Source organism: Salarias fasciatus, chromosome 22 (genome assembly GCF_902148845.1).
Source record: "Salarias fasciatus chromosome 22, fSalaFa1.1, whole genome shotgun sequence".
NCBI lineage: Eukaryota > Metazoa > Chordata > Actinopteri > Blenniiformes > Blenniidae > Salarias > Salarias fasciatus.
In genome coordinates, this window is record NC_043765.1 from 11,132,910 (window position 1) to 11,142,398 (window position 9,489).

General features: G+C 43.5%; 1 protein-coding gene across 1 annotated transcript; it reads right to left on the reverse strand.

Moving 5' to 3' along the window:
- Window positions 1–1,101: 1,101 nt before the first annotated feature.
- LOC115409548 (digestive cysteine proteinase 2) lies at window positions 1,102–8,231 on the reverse strand. Its single transcript, XM_030120782.1, has 11 exons — window positions 8,073–8,231; window positions 7,555–7,614; window positions 7,388–7,480; window positions 6,614–6,786; window positions 6,018–6,270; window positions 5,729–5,924; window positions 5,454–5,647; window positions 5,288–5,379; window positions 2,346–2,507; window positions 1,988–2,177; window positions 1,102–1,892 (listed from the first exon to the last, which is right to left on the reverse strand). Exons 1-11 carry the CDS (start codon window positions 8,116–8,118, stop codon window positions 1,705–1,707), a joined length of 1,647 nt encoding a protein of 548 aa, XP_029976642.1. The 5' UTR covers window positions 8,119–8,231; the 3' UTR covers window positions 1,102–1,704.
- Window positions 8,232–9,489: the final 1,258 nt, after the last annotated feature.

Genomic DNA, 9,489 nt, shown 5'->3' on the forward strand with positions numbered 1-9,489 from the left:
TAATCCGCGGACCAAACACAACCCTTTGTAAAATGACGTGAAGACCGGGGTCAGATAGAATCACCAGCAGAACGTTCGCTCCGCTCTTCCTCATAACTCCTGGTCCTGTTGAGCAACAATTTTTTAAGATCTTTTTATGTATTTTTTTCAGCGTTGAGGGATTTGATGCGTTTTGTGTATTTCATAAAAGGCACCTTCACAATATCTTTGTACAGAAGTGTGCAAGGTCTCTGAGCTGCATTCGGAACGGTCAATCCCTCTTCTTTTGTCCTCTCAATCCATGATAACTGCATGCATTAGTTACCTTTGTTATGCCTAATGTTGCTATTTGTGTACTACTTCAGCTATATTATAGACTTGTCGGGAGAATGTGGGATGTGAATGCATTCGGCATGTGAAGAGATGATTTGAGCTTTATTATTATAGGTTCATTTTCTAGCACTGAATTGTACTCAAATGACGACAGTGGCTGTGATGACTTTGACTTTCAATTAGAAGTGTTTTTGTACATTTTAAAAGTGTTTAAGGGCTACATTTTGTGTAAAGGACTACTGCTACTACCGTAATGATTTCCAGGCATGCATTAGATTGAGGCGCAGGGCATGCAATACGCTCTTGAAAAGGCGATGCGGTTACCAAAGGAGCCAAGTACGCTTTGAACGCATGAAATGTAAATGTGGAGGGGGAACTTTTTATTCCACTGCATGAATTTGAGAAGTGTTGAAACACAAACCTTGAGCTCGGCCAAATTATTCATTAAGTTTAACGCCGCGTCAAAGAAACACTATCCTTTTCCCTTCTTATAGCTATCTCAGTCTAATCTCCTGAACTCTTGTCGTGAGAGCGTTGGGCGTCATAAAACGCCACCTGCTTAAAGTTTCTTGTCTTGGTTTGTGAACTTTTGCCCACAACCTGCTGTGATTGGTATTCCGGAACCATATATTATCCTCCTCTGCCAATTTAAACATCCAAAACAACATTTCACCGCCTCTGATTTACCGCCGTCTCTTGACTCTGTGGCAATAGGGTTAAAAAACAAGTCAGGAAATAAACGCTCCAACTATGCCTTACTTCAGCGTGCAGCCTCGTTAGATTAAGCACAGACATTACAACAGATGGGGGAAAAAAAAAAAGTGTCAGTTCTTTATTGAGATGATTCTTTGTTGCATGCAACAGTTTTAAGAGACTTTGAGATTCGACAGGAAGCGGGGGGGGGGATATAACACAGTGAGGGTCCAGCCAGCTGGTCATCTAAACTGAGGGCTTTGTGCCCCGACAATTTTTTCTACATGAAATGTGTCACAGACTGTGTTTGACGGACATTAAGGCTTTGTGTTCACGCCCCTCCAGCAATAAACTTGCCTGAAAAAGTGAGCGCTGTCTGCGTACGGTTTTGTTTTCCGTGGATCGCTTGAACATTCGACAACATTTAGGACGTTATTTCCATCATCATCAGCTCAGCTCGATGCAGGCTGCGTCACACTGATCAGAGAGCGACTTGCAGGATATATTAGACTTCATGGTGAAGACTGTGAAGCTAAAGTTAAAAAATTTATTCAATATTTCAGCAAAAATCACAAATTGGAACAACACATTTGGTAAAAACACTGTTTTGACTTTCTTCTTCACACTAAATAAGCTCGGCCTCGGACCTGCAAGTGCCTCAGGCACGTAAAGTGGCTTCAACAGCTTCACTCAGTCTGTCTACGCCAGCGTGACGTACGTGGCGTCGGTGGTGACGCCGCAGTTGTTGTCCTTCATGGACATGAGGATGTAGCCGTCGTTGCCCCAGTAGGTGGACCAGGAGTTCTTCACCAGCCAGTACGGCTCGCCCTGTAAGGTCCCGTATCCCACCGCCAGCACGGCGTGGTCCAGGTCGTCGGGGGTGTTACCTGGCGAACCAACCACTTGCTCAACCTCACAGGAAACACGGTGGCTTGTGTACAAAATAAACAAAAAAAGGAGGACAAATGACCGGTGAACTCACCACAGGCTGGTTCATAATAGACACCGTGACTGTAGAAAACGAAGGACCGATGCGCGGCGTCAATGCTGATGGCGGCTGGTCCGTTTTTGAAGAGCGCCAGCTTCAGAGCCTCTGCGTCGCCGGACGTGACGTTCGTGTAGCTCTGGATCTTTGCGACGAGCTGGGAGGAGTTCAGGTGACAGAATCCGTTCTGTCCCAGAGAAAAAGAAAAGGTGGTGTGAAGCTTGTACGTAAAGAAAACGCAGGGAATGAAATTAAACTTGTTGAGTTTGTAAAAACATCACAATGACTTTGAATTCTTTAAATTATGGCGCTCTGAGTTCCAGAGGGAAGGTTGTGTTTATTTAAACTGTCTCACCATTCCCATATACGCTCCGTAGGTCTCCGTGGTGGCGATGCCGCCGTGCTTCATCATCCACTCGTACGCTCGCCACTCCTCCCCTCCGTCACAGGCGTTGTTGCCGAAGCCCCAAGAACAGTCGATGAGCATCTGCTGGGAGAGGACCTGCAGGGAGCCCGTCTGAAAGACCAGAGCCAAAACAAAAAGTCAGCCCCGCTCAGCATGACGGTTCTCTGAAAAACAGCGCCCGGGGTTTCGCCACCTTTGGAGAGTGACCGCGGCATGCCGGCCTCTCGTGACATTATCTGACCCAAAGGGAGACCAAACGACCGGTTTGAGGTTAAAACAGAAGACATTGCGAAACGTGAATATTTGCCTGGAAATAGAAAGGCAGTCGAAGTTGCTGTCAGATGCTTTTAAGGCCGCTGTAATCAATAGGTTTGCTCGGCCGGCGCCGTGAGATCAGAGGAGTGAATCTGAGCCCGCCCCCCGGGGAGAGGCTCTGTTTATGAGGCGGCCTGCGGGGACAGGGCTGCCGCTCCCTGCTGCCGTGAGGAAGGCTGGCAGAGCCATAAAGACTTGCTGCTGGGGGGGGGGGGGGGGGGGGGGGGGGGGGGTTTCGCCACGGTGCCTCCTCCTGGCCAAAGCACAGCGCAAAACAATCAGGAGCACTCCACCTCTGAAAAGATCATTGACTGAGCTCAACCTCAGTGAGCTCGTTACGCCGATGCCTGTGGAGTCACATTAGGTGAAAAACTAATCTCAAAACCACTAGATTTCAAACTCCTTTTGCATTTAAAGGACTTAAAATGAACAAATTGTTATTATATTTACTCCCCTAACTTTAAAGATTATTACCAGATGTGTTTTTTTTGATTGAAAGCTGGGAGACTTGATCAGAAGGCCGCGTGCAACAGCGAAGGGAAGCATGCGGTCCTGTCAGCGGGGCGCCATCATGTTTGGATCATGTTGCTAAGCGATGGAGGAGGAGGAGGAATGCCTTTGACGGCGGCCTCCTTCAGGATGGAGGCAGGTCGGAGCTGACATTCACCCAGGTTTATTTATTCACTTGCACTGTCAAGTCCGCTTAGCGCCGAGCGCGAGCGGCACAATGAGGCGTGTTGTGGACCCGCTTCTGCTGCTCAGAGGAGAAAAAAAAAAATCCTCAAAGGCAATCCAAGATTTCTCTCCATTAAAAGAGTTTTTTTCTTTCCACTCCAGTCGATGCTTATTCAGGAGGAACTGTTGGATTTCTCTGTAAAAGTGCCTTGAGATGACTGCCGTACTTGGCGTTTTTAAATGTTCTGGAAGCAAAATGCTACCAAATATCTGTTTATACTCACTACAAGAGGCTCTGCTCATTTGACCAATTACAAGCAAAACACTCTTTGCCCAAAAGTCACTTTTTTTCATTTTTTTACAGGTTAGAGATTACATAAGACAGAACTTTTCATCTTTTGATAACCTCCCCGAGGAAAATTCCACTATTTAAAATTTTACTGGGTTCCCCAGAAGGCAAAGGGCTAGTATCAATGTTGGTTAAACTATTTCTACAAAAAAAAATCTCTCAACCCACACTGGTAATCAAGCGATTGTGGGAAGAAGATCTCAATATAGTCATTATGGATGATATTTGGAGACAGTCATTAAGCAACCTTCATCACTGTTCCAAAGTTTCTGGTGCTCAATATTTAGGTGGTACTCAAATGTATTTGATATAAATTTGGATCCTGACCTTGAGACTGCATTATTTGGTTATTCTACTGTCATGGAAATTTTGGAGTATAAATTAAATTGTGTGTTAGCATATGGTATGGTCGTTGCCAAGTGATGTATCTTGAGGTTTTGGAAGTTGGACTTCCCTTCTCCTTTTGAAATGTGGCTCCATTAATTCACCAGAATCTTACATATTGAGAAACTGAGTCGTGAGGTGTCGGGTAAATCCCAACAATTTTATTCAGTATGGAGGCCAGTATTAGAATATCTGACACTATAGCCGACCCCTAAATGTAAAAGCAGTTTTGACTAGCTAGTATGGGTTAGAAGGACTGGTATTTTGTTACATAATATTTTTGGTACTCTGTTGCGTGAGGGTTTTTTTTTTTTGTCTTGTCTTTTTTGTTTTGTTTTGTTTTTTCTTCAAGGCCAAATTTTTTTCCCTTTTACCAAAGTAATTTGACATGTCAACAGTTTAATGACTGGCGTTGTCCGTTTTTATTTGCAATATGCCTTGTATATATTGTGAAAATTCAATTAAAAAAAATTATTGAAAAAAAGAAAACTGAATTTAATCTTAACACAGCTGTTAAGTTGTTGTTCTTTTGTGCAATTTATCAAAAAATCCTAACTGTACATGAAACACACATTTCCATATCTGAACCATTTTACTATAATACATCTTCAACCTTTTTCATTTCCTTCAATAAAAATTGATTCTATATGCACTTTTTGCATTTTCCAAAGGAAAATGTAAGAATTAAGGCATCTGAATCAAATATTTTTGAAACGCATTTCTTGTAATGAAACTAAAATACTCAACAATGTATTCAAAAAAGGTTAAAACTTAATCACAACAATGTATATAAATCATTTAGAGATGTTGTGATTTTAAACCATATTTTCATCCTGACAGTGATATGATTCAGAGTGGCTGGTATGAATTTTTTTCTTTTTTTTTAGCTTCTCTTCATGATGTAACTGAACTTTTAGCAGTGATGCAACATCTAAACTCATTCACCCCAACATGTTTGGTAACGGATGCATTTATACTCGGAGCTGTCTTCATGTAACGTTATTCTTGCGTCGACGTACACAACCGTACAAATGCAGCATAAACGCCACGTCGCTGCAGCAGCACTGAAAATGACAGGCGTCCAGAACCAGATCCGTTGAGGCCACATGCTAAACAGCTGTGGCCTCAAACCTAGGCTGTGTTGTAAGCTGCTCTCAGTGATGTTTACCTTCAGGAAGAGAGCGCCCTCTACTGCTCCAGTGGTGGCAAAGCTCCAGCAGGAGCCGCAGATGGCCTGGTCCTTCACCGGGGTAACGGCGCCTGGGGACGATGAGGCGGGTTATGAGCTGCGTGTCCTGCTGAGCATTTCCTGAATACTGAAGACCGGTTCCTACCGTAAAGCCGCCAGTCCAGAGACTCCGGTACGGAGACTCCCTCATACAGTTTGGAGGGGAAGGGGAGTCCTCTGTTTGGGGTCTTTCCTCGTTTGCTCCCCCTCATGGTGGCAAGCTCCGACATGGTGCGGTCCGACAGGGAGTTCAGAGCGAGGGTGAAGGACAGGCCCGCTCTGTTCTTGGAGTGGACGTACCTGCAGGAACCGGAAAGCGATCCCATCAGAGCCAAGCCGCTTCAGCCTGAACGGTTCAGCTGCGGAGGAGGATGCTCTCACCGGAGGTTGTGGACAAACGCGTGCTCCCTCTTGGCGTGCTCTCGCTTGTCGCTGTACTGACGCTGGAACTTTTCCTTGAAATGGTTGAAGATGTTCTGCGAGTGGCCGACAGCTGAGGTATGGATGAGGTCTTTCATTGGGTTGGCCAACATGTGGTGCTCCACTCCCGGTCCAGGAAACCCTCCACAAGTCATGCCTTTAGGAGGAAATATAACAATAAAACATAAAAACAAAGATATCCCCCTCTTGTGATTCCTCTTTTGGGGACGAGGAGGTGAATGTGACAAACCTTCAGGCAGTGAGAAGACTTTCGGGTCCACTTCATTGCTGAACAGCTTGTAATCCACCAGATACTTGTCGTAATGGGAGCCCAGCAGCGTGTTGTAGCCCATCATCTCATAGTGGAGGGGAGTGGCGGTGGAACCCGCTCCTCCCTCTGAATGTGAAACCCACAGTGTGTACGTGTTCTTCTTGTAGCCCACAGTGGTCACATTCTGCCAGACTTCACAGAGGGAGCCTCCGAAGTACTCCATCCTCAAGAACTGTGAAATCAGAATAAAATCAATGACAACTCCGTCCTACTGCAGATGGATTTACAATAAAATTAAATCATACACATCAAGTTTGTGATGTTTCTAAAAGAAAAGCTGCCCGTTTGAAGTAGTCAAAACTACACGGACTGAGATGGATCGAATCGTGTAAACATCAGCAAAAACCTGCTTGGTTCAGGAATATTGCAACTACAGACCTGGGTTTTATCGTTTTTGGCATTTTATTTTTGTGCTGTAAAATATTTTATTGTTTGATTTAATTGCTGCAAACTTGCTTGTTGCAGAAAAGGCTGCAAGCTCAGTGATGACTGCTTACATTTCACATTACACACACCTGGAAGCCCTCCACGTCGGGCAGCGCCGCCTGCGGTGTGACCGCTTCTTCCTTCGTACCGTTGACCTGAAAGCACTTCATCACATTTAGCTCCTCTTCCGTCGTCTCGGGGCTGATCTTGTAGGAGGCGCCGAACGGCTGCTCCAACCCCAGCTGGAAAGTAGAAACCTGGCCTGGTGACAAACACACAGCTGGATGTTAAAGTTGCCAGCTCTCCATGGCCTACAGTCATGAAAAGCCTCGAGCACTGGCTCTCAGCAGTTTTTTCTCCTATTTCAATCACTTCATTTGTGAATTAAAGTCAGATCGAGCAACTTAAAGACAGACAACATATAGAATTACTGGATATATAAAAGACAAAAATACATCAAAATCCAACTAATCCAAAAAAAAGCCTTTCTGATATTAAAACAGGGCTGTTAATGCCTGTCTTGTAGAATGTATGAGGGGGTCATGCATAAACTTGTTTTGGTCTTTTTCAGCTGGTTTCCAAAAGGAGCTTACCATAAGGTCAAAGGACATATTGACATGAGGTACTAGGCAGTGATTGTCCTTCAATAGTGCTAAACAGACAGAAACTCTGCCACAACAGTCATTTCAAGTCACGGGCACATGACATGAGTTAGCAGTTTCTCCAGAAGCGCTGATTCTTCCTTTTTCCCCCACTTCCTTTATTGATGCCTGGCCTGGCTTCCTCTGCTACAGCAGGCTCTCCATTTCAAACCACTTCTTCACTCAAGTGTTTTCACGGAGGCCAGTCAGGCGTTTTCTTACCATTGTAGTAGTCAATTCGGCTGGACTTTGCCGCTGGATCAAACCAGGCCTCGAACGGCTCCTTAATCTCAGCATAGGGCAGAGAGATTACCCCTGTAAGGAGACAATCACATGAGTTCAATCCTCACAGAGGAAATGGTACATTATCTAAATATTTTACCATTTACCTTTGACATGATAGGTTTGCCCAAAATCAGGAGGCGATGGGACTGCTTTCCCCTCTGAAGCTGAGAAGAGAGGAGAGAATGGTGAAATATTCCTGAAAGAAATCTGTTTTTAAGGCACTTACAGTGTCTTGATGTGTCTGAAACGAGAATTTAATGCCATTTCTGTACAGGAAATATGACTTTATAGGGGAACAATGTACAAAATGTGTGTTTAACAGGTCTAAACATATGGAAGTGGAGTAAGGAGGTCGACAGATTGAGATCGAGTCAGTAAACAGGTTATTTTAGGAGGAACGTAAACAGTTGTTTACATGTTAGCATGAATATGGTTCCTGTTCATTGACCTACAAGGTTATTTTAACATAACTCAACACAAAACCAGAGAGCGAAGCAGAAAAAACATTACAAATGTCGTGTTTATTTGCCTTTTCCTGTTCAGATGTTTGTTTTTTTAAGAAGTCGTCGTTGCTACATTAGCTCAGTGAAAACATCGCGTGGGAAAAGTAAAGGTTTCTCACCGGTGGCAGCCCACAAAACAACAGCTGCGACAAGTAAACGATGCATTATTTCTCCTCGGAGCTCAGACACACGGAAGGAAAAGCAGCCAGGTCTAAATCCAGAAAAACATGACCCCGAGAACGATCCTGTAAGCTTTAAAAACAGTTATTAAATAAAGAAAACAGCGCAGGTGACGTGACCGACGTCTGATATCCACCAATCAGAGGGCGGGAGGTGAACACATCCTCCAATCAGAAACAAGGGGCGGGGATTATCAGTGCGCTGTCACGTGATTTGTGTCATATGACCTGAGGAAGCCACATGATACTGTGAGGCACAATTTTGTGTAATAGCAATAAAATAAGTTAAGTTCTTCTAAACAATAAACACATTCATCACACTTTATTTTATTTTAATTTATGTCTTCGTAAAACACTGTGCATTGCCTGGTGTCTGTGAGATATAAATACACTTGCTTTGCTTTGTCCTGCATATATTCACCTACTTTCAACAAGACCATATGGATGTCTGGGGTGGAGACTGTAAAATTGCAGGCCCGTGATAAATGATTCCTAATCATCACTGCACATATATTCTTGCATGTGTTATTTAACTAGCACTGCATAGAAGTGGGTGTCATATTGTTGACATTTCTTTACCAGTGGTTTCCATTTCATTTAAATTTGAGAGTTCAAAGTTGAGTAAGCCCCCGGAGATTTTGTGATTTCTAAGCAGGCCTCTGCATTCCCAAGTTTGGGAATGTCTGCTGTAGCTTATATCACATGGATATTTTGGGTGCCAGTCATTCTGGGTCTGATTAAATAAACTAAATGAAGTTACGAATGTCATGGAAGTTGCTTTTGATCATAAGTCTGCCCTCACTCACATATATCTAAACTGTCGCTCTTTCACCACCTGCATGGTGAGACAGGCTGTGTGATAACAGTTCCACAGGGGTGACCACTTCTGTAACATTAAATACCAAAACACAGGTGTGATCATCACACTGAACTAACGAGGACATGCAGGTTAAATTTTAAATTAATTTAAGACCAAGACTAAATGTTTCTTTCATTATTTTTTTCTGTAAACCAAGAATTAAGAATGCTGGCAATTCAAAATAAAGCACATCAAGTGATGTGTTGCATTTCTAGTTCTGCAGGAAATATTGGGATCAAATGGAGGATATTTCACCTTCTGTTGCACTGTAAAACAAAGGCATATTATCACATTTGAATTAATTTTTCCTTTGCATTTTCATCTTGATCAGATTGTGTAAAAGAGGTCTATCAAATGTAGACTTTTTGAGAATACTCACGTTTCCTCAAAGTGAAACAAATGAGAATTTCCACTTTTCTATTTTAGGGTCAGCACACTATCATATAATCAATATCCATCCCAATCAAAACATCACCAATCAGAATATCTGTGGTTTCA